A 12,815-nucleotide genomic window follows, 5' to 3' on the forward strand; every position below is an offset into this window, starting at 1 on the left:
GATATTGCCAGACATATGTGTGGCTCCATCCTCTTCACTTTTGTGTGTTAAGTACTTCAAAGAGAAATCAAAACAGTGGATCTAGCTGCAATGAAACTTCAACTCTGATACCTCTGGTCTTCTCTTGCAGGGAGCTGCTGAACGCGCACAGGGATAACCTGGGCACCACAATTAAATTCGTGATTTTCAATGAACTATCAAATGCAAGAAATCCCAACAACATGCAGATCCTGTACACTGTGCTCCAGCATAGCTCAGAGCAAGCTCCGAAGGTAGGTGAAGTGTCTTGTGTGACTGCTGGTGATCCCAGAACCTCACTCAAGAGATTTAGTTGATATGAGGCTAAAATTAAATCTTTCCAGAGACAATTCTGTGATCTGCCTCATACTGTTTTGAAATGATATTATTGCACTTGTTAGGAATGAATGTACATGGGTGTTTCCTAACTCTTGCATTCTGGTTGGCCAGCCTTGTGGTAATGGAGTTTCCTGAGAGAAGTGTTATTGCAGCTCCCTGGGGGTCTGAAGATCAGACCTACCACCGGCATTGTTTCCTTTTGTCTTTCCATTTTGTGGATACAGATACATTACAATGCACTGAAATTTTTCTCTCTCTCTGTGGCCTCAGTACCTAGCAATGGTGTTCCAGGATCTTTTGACTACTAAAGACGATTACCTGCGGGCTTCACGGGCTCTGCTGCGAGAGATCATCAAACAGACAAAACATGAGATCAACTTCCAGGCCTTCTGCCTGGGTCTTATGCAGGAACGGAAGGAGGCTCAGTATGCAGAGATGGAATTCAAGGTACCGCTTTCTTTGACCCTTGTGCTGCTGAATGTACCAGTGGGGTACTGGGCTCTTCTATATTGTTTTTTCTGGCCGTTCTTTCTATTGTCTTTGTTATCTGAGTTAGTATTTGTGTCTCGCATTTCATAGCAGTGCTCCCACATCCTATTTCCAAACATCTGTGATTGTCATTTTTGATGAAACACTCTTCCAGAAGGCAGCTCTGGGTGTTGCTGGTTCAACTCATTTGGTTTTGTTTTGTTTTTTTAAGGAGCGGTTTGTCATCCATATAACTGATCTGCTAGCTGTCTCCATGATGCTTGGCATCACAGCCCAGGTGAAGGAAGCTGGAATTGCTTGGGACAAAGGAGAGAAAAAGAGTAAGCAGAACAATCTAGGGTTCCTCTGAAGATGGGAGGCTTGGCAGATACCTTCTGGCAGTGCTGGGTAACGTTGTGGCAAGAGTTAGAAGGGGCTGTAAGCCTCTATTCTGAACAGAGGCACAGAGGTGCTTGCTGTTATCCTGAGGTTGGCAGATGTGGTGTTTATGTGGCGTTTATGTGGCTGAGTGAATGTCCAGGAGTTTTTCATATCTGTGGCAGCAGAGGATGAGAGGCTGGGGAATGGGAAACTGTGTGTGGAGAGGACTGAGAAGCTGGGTCACGCCGGGAGAGGCAGCCGTAAGGATTACCAAGTACCTAATGCTGCAAAGACAGGCCTTTGGGGTGGCACTGGTGTGGCTGCCCAGATGTCGTCTCCTCAGAACGCTAATTCATCCACGCTACATCTTGGGGTTTCGTCGCAGCGCGTATCAAAAAGCAAAGCGCGTGTGCTGTCGGTGCTGGGATGCTTAAGGCTGTGTGATGTGCATCTCCCCAGTTTTCTGTTGATGCTTTGGAGCCCTGGTTACTGTCATCTCTTGAAACAGCCATCCTGTCTTGCTTGGCTCCTGATGGGGCTCTGATACACACGTAGTTTGTAACCTTACTGTTTTGCAGACCTGGAAGTGCTGCGCTCTTTCCAGAACCAAATTGCTGCTATCCAGCGAGATGCTGTCTGGTGGCTTCACACAGTCGTTCCGTCTATCAGCAAGCTGGCTCCAAAGGACTATGTGCACTGGTAAGAGAGTCAGCCTGGCGATCTGCTGTGCATAGCCAGTTGCTTTCCCAACAGCATATGACATGTTCTGAAAAAACATGAATATTGCAGAGTTTAGTTAGATTTCTCTGCCCTTATCAGGCAGAGAGCAGAGATAGTGTTTTAGCAGAGTTCAGGCTGGGACTATCTCCCTCTCAGGAATTTGTGCAAATGCATCCTCTTACTAGAAATACATGATAATGGAAGATATTTCTGACTTGTATTATTTGGGTCCACCCAACAGAAAATTTCCAGTTCCTTGACCGAGCACGATCCCTGTGGACCCCTTGTTGTTCTTTCGTCTGACGTGCTTTTTCAGGCTGTGTGGTTGAGGGCTCTATACATGGTGCTGTGTTCTCTGCCTTCTTCTGGTTGTGTCCTGGGGTCTGGCTCAAGGTGTTACTGAGACAGGTCAAACCAGAATTAATAGTAAGCAAGATATGTTACTGAGAGTATAAAAGCCCGATGTACATTCTGTGTAGTCCTCTCTGTTACGATTCACGTTGTTACTTTTGTTAGATGAGCTTATCTGAGGAGGCTCCTTCATGTGTAGGCTGGGAAGCATTAGCAGGAGTTTGGGGAGACTGGAGTGTTGAATGTGTTCATGAGCCTCACACAAGGTGTGGTGTTTACTCCATTTCCACAGCCTCCACAAGGTGCTCTTCACAGAACAGCCAGAAACCTACTACAAATGGGACAACTGGCCGCCTGAGAGTGACCGCAAGTGAGTGTGTGCTCTACCCAAAGCTGGGTTCAGACGCAGAGCTGCTGTAGCTGGAGGCAGAGGAATGGGTGTTTTCTGGTGTTCCTTATATAGCTCTGTCTTGGAAAGGCTTGGAACTGTGCTTAGATTTTCTTCATCTGTCTTAAAATTGAGGGTTTTTGCTCCATTCTCCATCTGTTCCTCTTCCTCCTTCATTCCTGTTCCCTGTGCCAAGCTGTTCTGTATTTTGACGCTGTAATTGTATGAAGGGCGGCCCTGCACTGTGTGGTTTACTGCAATAACGTTGGGGAGCTCAGACTCAAGCACGCCGAAGTACAGAGGTGCAAGGCAGTACAAGCAATATTCTGCAAAACAATTTGTTTCAGGTAGTTGCATTTGGAGCTGGAGACTGGGGAAGAGGTTGTAAACTAAGCTGTGATTTATCCTCTGCTCAGATGAGTTCTAGGGTCTGTGGAGGGTTTCAGGAGCCCTCATGCTGCTGTCAAGAGAAGAGTGATTGATGTGTCATGTCTCATGCAGCTTCTTCCTTCGCCTCTGCTCCGAGGTGCCCATCCTTGAAGACACCCTGATGCGGATCCTTGTGATCGGTTTGTCGCGGGACCTTCCTCTCGGCCCTGCGGATGCCATGGAGCTCGCTGACCACTTGGTGAAGCGGGCTGCGGCTGTGCAGGCAGATGGTAAGACTGCACAAAGCTCCAGCCAGCAAGTGGTTACTTCTGTCTACGTGTCCTTACCGCCACCCAAGGCTGAGGTGGCTCCTACCGTGTACCAAAGAGCCTTTGCATCCCTTAAAGCATGTTTTAGTTGTGATGGCTTAGCATTTGGCTCAAATCCAGACGTATTGCTGTTGCTTTCTCACTGGAGAAGCTTCTCATTTTCTCCTGCCGTTTCTCCGTGTTACTAATTTTCTGTCATGGAGTGTTTGGGAAATGATTCATTGTGTTGAGGGAGAGGAACTATGAATAACCACCCAAAGTTTTGAGTTAACATTTCTAAATTCAATTTAGTCTTTTAACATGCTGTAAAATAAATAAATTTTTTTAGGTCATGCAGAAATGAAAGAGTTGGAAGTTAAAGTAATTAACCTATGTATTGTGTGCTCCTCTCATTGCTGTTATTCAAACACTGTTACAGAATAGCAGTTACAGAAGCAGCCTTAGCTCTTACCCTTTTATGAATTCATTCAGCATTTGTCCAAACTCCTGAATCCATGGAGAGTTTGTCAGTTCAGTTGAGCTATAGGTGTTTGTGTTAGAGTTGAGAGGGTTGTCAGAGTTTGATTCTAAAGCATCTTACGTGCTCTTAGTGCTGACTGGTTAATAGCAAAGTCTAATCCAGGTGTGGTCAGACTTTGCTGTTGAATATGATGTGGAAACGTGTCTAGCCTCTCAGTGTAGCATTTTATATGCTGCACCGTTTCAAATACTGAAAGATGTGTAGTTAGAGCAAGTCTGAAAGCTTGCAACAAAGTTAAAATGCATTTTTAGTTCCTCTGAGCCCCAGAAGTTCTGAGCAGATACACTCCTTCAGGTCAGCAGTGAATCTGAGTTCTGAAAAAGATACAGGTATCATATTGGATGCATTTGGGAAAAAAACCCTGCCCTTAAGAGCTTAAACCAAATTGCAGCCGAAAAGCTCGATATCCTTATATATCGACTTACAGCTTTTTAAAGTGTTGCTGCTTTTTAAGTGGTGGTGGGTTTTTTTTATTTCTTTTTTTTTGTTCCTGTAATATCATGAGAAGAAGCCCACAATAACGTAGTTGCTTGAAGTAAAATTTTTGTTATGCCGTGATGCTTTTCTTGAAGTACTTTCAGCCAGGTAGACAGGTCAATAACTTGCTTAGTCTTTTCTTCTCCTCCTCCAGATGTCGAGGTCCTGAGGGTAGAAAGAATCCAGCTGATCGATGCAGTCTTAAATCTGTGCACTTATCACCATCCAGAGAATATCCAGCTGCCCCCAGGGTAAGGCTTATCACATGGACAATCTTGTGATCTGGCTCATTTTCATCTTGTGACTAACAGTACTAGCTCACAGATTTTAAGATGCTTTTCCTTTTACAATTTCTAATGACAAAATCATGAGGAAGCCTTTTCAATGTCCTGTTTGGGTGGGAATTTCTCTAGGGCAAGTAAGACCTGAGTGATGGAATGGACTTTCCCCTGCAAGCACTCTGACCTCTCTGCTCTAGAAATTTCTAGCTGAATACTGCTGTCCCTCCTGAGAGAGGCTTTTTTCTTTTTCTTTTTTTTTTTTTTGAAAGCTACAGAAGTGGTGTGGCTGAGTCTAAACAGTGCATGATTAAGGAGAAAAGCAGTTCTGAGATGGGCTTAAGTAACCAAATCAAACCACTTGTATCTGTTGCTGGCTTTTGCAGGTACCAGCCTCCAAATCTAGCTATTTCTACCCTCTACTGGAAAGCCTGGCCTCTCCTGCTTGTAGTGGCTGCATTCAATCCTGAAAACATTGGTGAGTGTGAACATTTCTCATGCCAAGGTGCTGTCTGCTGATGTCTGGTTGCCTGTGTTCAAGGCCTGTGCTGGTTTGGTGAGATAACCACAGTTAACTAATTACATATTCCCTGTGTGTGCAAAAATACAGAGTGTGGGGGTTTGGACCAGCGTGTGGCTGGAATTACGTTGTCTGTGCTCTAAGTGTGGCGAGTTGTTCTGAAATGAATTTGTGGTGTGTCTTCCCACCTTGGAGTGTGTTAGAATATGTATAAAGACCCCACTTTCTTTTCCTGTATCCCTGATTGCCCTTCTCTGCTGCAGGTCTGGCTGCTTGGGAGGAGTACCCATCTCTGAAGATGCTCATGGAAATGGTCATGACCAAGTTTGTATATTTAAATCCCTACATAAATCAAACAGACCAACGAAAACGTGTATTTCTGAATGAATTTTGTGCCAGCTGGCTCCTTCCTTTCCAGTGGAACTAGTGTAAAATAGGCTGGCTGACAGCAGCACTGCAGTTTGGGGGAAGGCATCTGTCTCACTCAACAGGAAAATTCTAAGCAAGGGAATAAAGCTGAGAAAAAGGGAAGGGTGACTGTGGCCTTACTGAAAAGCTCTTGTTCTCCCTGGCCCCGTTGGGAAGCTGCCTTGTTTCTTCTGTGTTGCCTGAGGGAGTTGAGGTCCTGGGGACTGACTGTGGTTTATAAGTTTTGAATAGGCCAAGGTAACAATTTTCTTTTTAACTTATTTTCTCAGTAATTATTCATATCCTCAATGTACCTTGACGGATGAGGAGACACGCACAGAGATGATTAATCGTGAACTTCAAATCTCCCAGAGAGAAAAACAGGAGATTCTTGCATTTGAGGGTCATCTGGCTGCTGCATCCACAAAACAAACAATTACAGAAAGCAGCAGCCTCTTGCTGTCCCAGCTGACCAGCCTGGACCCTCAGTAAGTAGCCTCCTGCAGTCTGGTGCTATAATGAAGTCCCAGATAACGCTGTCAGGAAACCCTACTGCTTGTGGGGCGGTTGATGGGGGCAAGAAGAGCCCTGAGATTTGGTAGCCTATGAGATATGTGTCACGTTTTGTCCTTATCCTGTTGCCACCTGCACGTGGCCCTCATGCATTACTGAACTGCCTGATCCTCATCAACACAAGAGTGAAGGTTTGTCTGCCTGTGGATAACTTCTTGTTTCTCTGGCAGGGGCCCCCCACGCAGACCTCCCCCACATGTCCTGGAGCAGGTGAAAAGCCTGAACCAGTCGCTTCGCTTAGGCCACCTCCTGTGTCGCAGTCGTCATCCTGACTTTCTTCTCAACATCATTCAAAGACAGGTGGGCTCCCTCAATTGCTTGACTATCTTGGGATCTGATCCCTTGTCTCTGGAACTTGAGCAGAGTGAGGGGCAAAAAGAAGCTAAGCAAGATGCAGTGGAAAGTGGTTTACTGCTCAGGAGTTAAATGACGAGGGTGCTGCATCTGTGTTCTCCTGATCTTGCGTTGTCATTCTTCTGCTTCCTAGGCCTCATCGCAGTCAATGCCGTGGCTGGCAGATCTGGTTCAGTCCAGTGAGGGCTCCTTGGATGTCCTACCTGTGCAATGCCTCTGTGAGTTCCTGCTTCACGATGCTGCTGATGAGTCAACCTCAGGTGAAGAAGAGGAGGAGGGCGAGAGTAAGGAGCAGCGTGCCAAGAAACGCCAGGTGAGTAGTCTCATGAGGATCAGTTCTGTTACCTGCTTTCTGTGCATCCCGGATTTGATTTAATTGGAAAGGCCAACTTCTTGCTCCACAGAGACAACAGAAACAAAGGCAGTTGCTTGGACGGTTGCAAGACTTGCTGTTGGGTCCGAAAGCAGATGAACAGACAACCTGCGAAGTGCTTGACTATTTCCTACGACGCCTGAGTTCCTCCCAGGTGGCCTCACGGGTCTTGGCCATGAAGGTAAAACAAAAATCTTGACTAGGGTTTGTCAGACGCTGAGGGTGGAGTCCCAGATTTTCATGTGTCCAGAGGCAGCACAGTGAAATTGTTTTGTGTCATCCTTCTTCAGTAACTTGTCTCAATCTCCACACCCCATCAAATGCACTCCTACTCCCTGCTGCTCAGAAGCCTTCTTTGTTCAACAGCCAAGTAGCACTTTTCTTAAGATAGAGCTGAGTTTTGCTGTTTCCTGTGAAGTTCAGGTGTAGACTCAAGCAGATCCTGTGCTACATGGAGTAATTGGCAGCAGCTGCTGTCTGTGGGGAATGTAAATGAGTGTCTGGTACTCTAGAGCATAGTCAAGACAAGCAAAATGGCAGAGAGCTCCAAAATGTTATTCTTCCAGAAGACTGAAACTTCCCACAGGGTAGCTGTCAAGCAAACGCATTGTATGAGATATGAAACCTGTTGTGTGCTGTGTTTGGATCATTCCATGATGTTTGAAGCTTGTTTCTATTCACTAGTTTGAAATTAGTGGTCCGGCTGTGGCTTCAAATGCAACTGCTGTGTCCCTGTGACTTCTGCAGGGCCTGTCCTTGGTGCTGTCAGAAGGAGGACTGCGTGACGGAGAGGAGAAAGATCACCCCATGGAAGAAGACTCTGGCGATTCTGAACTGCTGCAGGGGTACCAGTGGCTTCTGAGAGACCTCCCAAGGCTGCCACTGTTTGACAGCGTTCGAGCAACAACAGCTCTTGCCTTGCAACAGGTGGGTGTTCATAGCTGGAAGGGGCAACAAGCTTATGTTTTGTCCTGCTCATGCTAAAACAAATCTGAGCAAACTGCCTGTGGGTGCACTATTGACATGTACGTGCTTGGAAAATAACTTTTCTTATGCTGGTGCTTGTTTTCATTAAATCCTGATTTCTAATGAGAGGAATTCTCATTCTAGGCCATCCACATGGAGACGGATCCCCAGACCATTAGTGCGTACCTGGTGTACCTCTCCCAGCACGCACCCGTGGAGGAGCAGGGACAGCACAATGACCTCGCTCTGGTGAGAGGCTCGGTTGCTTGGGCAGAGAGGCTGCACAGGAGACACCTGGTGTGGCTCAGGACAGTGGTAGACATGTGACTGCTGTACCAGCAGGATGAGTTTTTGAGGAGCATGTAAATCTGGTAACTGCGTGTTTGTGTTTCTGTGGATGTGTTGGAAGGTAACCTGTGTCTTTGCTCTGATACCATTTCATTATATGAAAGCAATAACCTTCAGTCTAGCAGCCCATCTTAGATGCTATGGGGCATGTGAGACTGAATACTGGTTTGAAAAAAACCCCACCACCTGGTAGTGTTTCACAAGTAAGAAGATGCTAAAACTGCAGTCACATGTGTATGGGGAGAGGATGGGAAGTCAGGAACCTTAGTGGTGGGATAGGCACTCTCCTACAACCAAAACTGGATTTCTGATTTTTTTTATAAGATTTTTTTTTTGAACAATGATTTTTTTTGTAGTTCTATCTCTGGTTGCCTTTTTTTCATTGTTTTTTAAGGCCCTTATGCTCTCTCTACCTGCATAGATCTGTTTAGATATGTGGAGAAAGTTAAACGGTAAGTCAGTATATCTGTTTCTTCAGAGAAATGCAGATTTTTACTAGGTACGTGTTCACTTTGTAATGGGAGGCATCAGAATGCAGGTATGCTACAACTGGGGACACTAAGGTGTCACAGGATGCATGAAAACACTGGTGTTTTCCCTGTTGTGATGGTTTTACTCTTGACTCTACACATTGATCTCCAGAGTGGTGTTAACTGGATTTATGAGGGAGACTGGAGAATGTGATGCAATGAAGCAGGAGGACCTGGCTCTATGTCATTCAGTAAAGACCTCATGGAACTTTTCCCCTTGCAGGATGTGGCCCGACTCATAGTGGAACGCTCTACCATCATGTCTCACCTCTTCTCCAAGCTCTCGTACTGTGCTGAATCGGATGCAGTGCTTGTTGCTCTTCTCTCCATCTTTTCTCGCTACATCAAACGCATGCGCCAGAGCAAGGAGGGCGAGGAGGTGTACAGCTGGGTGAGTGCCTCCCTGTCTTGCTAAAGCAGGTGGAACAAACTGGACAAGATTAACAAAAGAGAAACCCATTGTGGGTTGCTGAGTGTGTAGAAACCACGTCTGGTTCAAGAATTCCCTGATCTGAAAATAATTGGAGGTTGGCATAGTATCAGAGCCAAGTGTATGTGTACATAAAAAACTTATTCAACTTTTTCCTTGAGTATCTTTTGTGGTCACTGTTGGAGATACTGAGCTAGGTTGAACTTTGGTCTGACAAATTTGTCGGTTCTTATGTTCTGCTTTCATCCGCATCTCACAGATCTCATTCTCCTTTCTCTCCCCAACATTGTTCATAATGTTTTTGTTGTGGGGTTTTTTTCTGCCTTTTTCCAGTCAGAGTCTCAGGATCAGGTGTTCCTTCGCTGGACTAGTGGGGAAACAGCCACTATGCACATCCTTGTGGTTCATGCCATGGTTATTCTCCTGACACTAGGGCCACCTCAAGGTTAGTGCTGAAATTTATTCAAGGGGTCATGGACAATACTGAGAGCCTTCCCTCTATCTGCCATCTCTTAACAGGTCAGGCTGGTGTTAATCCTCTACTCACAGGCTTGTCCCTTGCAATATTTGTTTGTAGCTGTAAGATCTGTCAGAATATTGCTGCACAGAATGAAGGATTTGCAGGCTTATTTTTTCCTTCTGCAGGCAGCAGGAAATATTAGAATGATGGTGTGTCTCTCCCTGCTAAACAAGGAGGACTCAAGAGTTTTTGTAGTGTGAGAACTGGGCACTCAGATCCATAGTTCACATTTATTTCCACTTTACAGTGTTTATTCCCAAGTTGTCTCTAACCTTTGAACAATAAAGTGTTTTGGTGTATTGATTTGTATAGAAAAGGCTAAGGTGTTCTATGTGCTTATGAACATAGAAAATAATTTTGTATTCACTCTCAAGCAGGGGATGGCGATTTTTACACCTTACTGGATATATGGTTTCCGGAGAAGAAGCCCCTTCCTACTGCTTTTCTGGTTGACACCTCAGAGGAGGCTCTGCTGCTCCCCGACTGGCTAAAGCTGCGTATGATCCGCTCTGAGGTCCCGCGTCTTGTGGATGCAGGTGAGCCTGGGGGGTGTTGGCTGGTGTTTCAGACCCTCCTGAAAGCAAAGGGAGAGGCTTCTGCTCAAGTCTTCTGTATGCCCAGCCGTCCTGCTTGGCTTCCTTTGGGTGGAGACACCAGTCACTGCAGACCCTGCAGCTGAGCAGGGAGCTCGGATTTAGAAAGCAGTGTGGCTCAAACAGATGTACAGAATATGAGCTGGTTCTGAGCAGGGTATGTTATAGGATGTCCCAGGGTGATTCCCTACTCAGCCATGATGTGTAGTTGGTGTGTTTGCGAACAACTACAACCTCACTAACTGTCAGATCCCACAGGTTAATCCTCTGCATTAAGAGCAGAACTCAGTGAAAGCTGAGACTGAAGAGGAGGTCAGTGCCTTTAGTAGAGTATGGAAGGCGTTTGATCCAAGGGCTGAATCTTGCTGGTTTTTATATGCGGTCACTTACTTTTAAAGTAGGGGAGTGAATCTGTATAGATATTGTGCTTTCTGTGTATTTTGAAGGAAATGGGGGACTCTGAATTGGAGTCACATCTTTGTTATAATTCAGACTGAACTAAGCTATGCAGTCACCAGACAACAGGCACAGCATTGTTTCCATAGTGCATGGTGTGCTTGCAACGTGGGGAGGAGCGTCTGAAAGGTATAAGCTACACCTGTAGTTACTTTTGTCCTTGCACAGCTCGTCAGTGCTCTTTTTCTTCTTGGTATTCAGCTTTTGTCCCTTTCTTACTAATTAAATGACAGCTCTCTATAGCCCGTGATTGAATTATTCAATAATTCCTGCCTGCAGCCATCAACAGATAGGGTAGAAGTTATTTTTTAATACAAATGATTTGGTTCCTGAGGTTTCGATCAAATTAAACAGAAGATCAAATTAACCAGTGAGTGAATTAACTGGAAGATGCAATAAGAAGGCAATGATTTGCAGAGCAAAGAAAACGTAGTAGGCAGCTGTCAGACTTCTGGCTTTAGGCTCTCTGCAGCCCTGTCATTAAACTGTCACTGTTGGTCCAGCCAACAGCACAAAGATCAGGTAATAAAGATGACCCTCTATGAGCAATTCAGAGGACTGAAGACTTTGTGTTTGTGTATTTCAGCCCTGCAGGACCTGGAGCCGCAGCAGCTGCTTCTCTTTGTTCAGTCCTTTGGAATCCCAGTTTCCAGCATGAGCAAACTTCTGCAGTACCTGGATCAGGCAGTATCTCATGACCCGCAGACACTGGAGCAGAACATCATGGACAAGAGTAAGAGCTTCATATGAGGCTGACTAGACATTTTAATTTTTCTTGAACAGTTTTCATGAGTCTCTCCTGTGACTTCCTTGGAAAAACCCAAACTAGTTCAGCACACTGTGCACAGTCTACTTTGGCAGCCTGTTGTCACTGTAGGCACCTCCCTAGAGCTTCTCTGGATGGCCTTTGGCTGTGTTTCCAGAAATAGAGAAGGATTTTCTGGCTTGGACTGTAGAGAGTCTAAAAAGTAGTTTGGAGGCTAACTTGTGGAAAAAAAACAGGGCTTAAAAGCATCATGTTCACAAAGTCCATGGGAACAGCCAATTCCCTTCACTGTGGGAGCTGTACAAACAGCAACCAGTTCTGTTCTGCTTTGCCGAAGAGGGTGAGATGATGATGTGTTCATATCTTGTCCTTTTTCAGACTACATGGCTCACCTTGTGGAAGTTCAACATGAGAGAGGAGCGACAGGAGGCCAGACATTCCACTCCTTGCTCACTGCATCCTTACCAGCCCGCCGAGGTACTGCCTGGGATAGCCTAAACTTCCGAATAGCAAAGTCTTCCAGCCTCCCTTCCTCTGTTGTGGTTGAGAGGGACATGAAAAGCTGCCATCAAAATGGGTTGTGTTGCAGTATGTCAGCAAGCTACAGTTAGGCACCAATCCTTGCTAGGGTTTTTTGCTCCTGGCAAAGGGAGAAATTCTAATATTCTTGGAGTTTACTACAATGAGTTGTTCTGAGTGATATGGAAAAATAGGTCTTGCTTGGCCTCAGGAGAAAACCTATTGAATTCCTTGGTAGTTAGAGACCGTAAAGTTGAAGGTGATCCAGTGTTGGGGCTCTAGATGCGAGCTACCATAACAGCAGTTTTCTTTTATTCCTCTTGCAGACAGTGCTGAGACTGCAAGGTCAAAATCTAGTCCTGAGAACACTCAAGGCCAGAACCGAATCCGTGCCTTAAGCCAGGTCCGGGTTCTGGGCCCAGAAGATGATTTAGCAGGCATCTTTCTGCAGGTACTGGTATAACCTCTAGCTGATCAGCTACTTCCTTGCAGCAGCTTTACAAAATTTGTTTCCTTTACACTTGCATCTTCTGACCTCTTCCTTCTGCAGGGTTTGTAGGCACTAAGAATGAAAGGCCTGCATGCAGCGAGGCTTTGCCATCACAGCCTCGTCGAATTGATACTGGAAGGATTTTTTTTTTCTTGTAGTTTGAACATGATGTGGCTTTTGATCGTGCCTAATACTGTCAGTGCCTCCTAGGGTGTTACTGTCTCTGCACCTTGTTTGTTCTGTGTATAGTGCCTTTCCTCTCTCAGCAGTGGATGGAGGATTTGTGAAATGCTCGCAGGGCCTTGTCAGCAAAGCTCTGTGCAAACAGCAT

General features: G+C 45.6%; 1 protein-coding gene across 2 annotated transcripts in view; it reads left to right on the forward strand.

Annotated features, from left to right (window-relative positions):
• The window catches only part of INTS1 (integrator complex subunit 1), a 30,728-nt gene that overhangs the window by 4,457 nt on the left and 13,456 nt on the right, over window positions 1-12,815 (forward strand). The window contains exons 9-29 of one of the 2 annotated variants that reach the window (XM_065644635.1): window positions 131-272; window positions 628-804; window positions 1,058-1,166; window positions 1,785-1,905; window positions 2,570-2,647; window positions 3,167-3,324; window positions 4,515-4,611; window positions 5,025-5,116; window positions 5,422-5,482; window positions 5,857-6,054; window positions 6,310-6,439; window positions 6,627-6,806; window positions 6,898-7,047; window positions 7,614-7,793; window positions 7,977-8,081; window positions 8,934-9,101; window positions 9,474-9,585; window positions 10,035-10,196; window positions 11,296-11,442; window positions 11,854-11,952; window positions 12,321-12,445. In XM_065644635.1, coding sequence (XP_065500707.1) covers window positions 131-272; window positions 628-804; window positions 1,058-1,166; window positions 1,785-1,905; window positions 2,570-2,647; window positions 3,167-3,324; window positions 4,515-4,611; window positions 5,025-5,116; window positions 5,422-5,482; window positions 5,857-6,054; window positions 6,310-6,439; window positions 6,627-6,806; window positions 6,898-7,047; window positions 7,614-7,793; window positions 7,977-8,081; window positions 8,934-9,101; window positions 9,474-9,585; window positions 10,035-10,196; window positions 11,296-11,442; window positions 11,854-11,952; window positions 12,321-12,445 — 2,791 coding nt within the window. The remainder of the gene's footprint in view (window positions 1-130; window positions 273-627; window positions 805-1,057; window positions 1,167-1,784; window positions 1,906-2,569; window positions 2,648-3,166; window positions 3,325-4,514; window positions 4,612-5,024; window positions 5,117-5,421; window positions 5,483-5,856; window positions 6,055-6,309; window positions 6,440-6,626; window positions 6,807-6,897; window positions 7,048-7,613; window positions 7,794-7,976; window positions 8,082-8,933; window positions 9,102-9,473; window positions 9,586-10,034; window positions 10,197-11,295; window positions 11,443-11,853; window positions 11,953-12,320; window positions 12,446-12,815) is intronic. The other variant, XM_065644636.1, reaches the window with a different exon arrangement.

This window comes from Caloenas nicobarica, chromosome 14 (genome assembly GCF_036013445.1).
Source record: "Caloenas nicobarica isolate bCalNic1 chromosome 14, bCalNic1.hap1, whole genome shotgun sequence".
NCBI classification, from domain to species: Eukaryota; Metazoa; Chordata; class Aves; order Columbiformes; family Columbidae; genus Caloenas; species Caloenas nicobarica.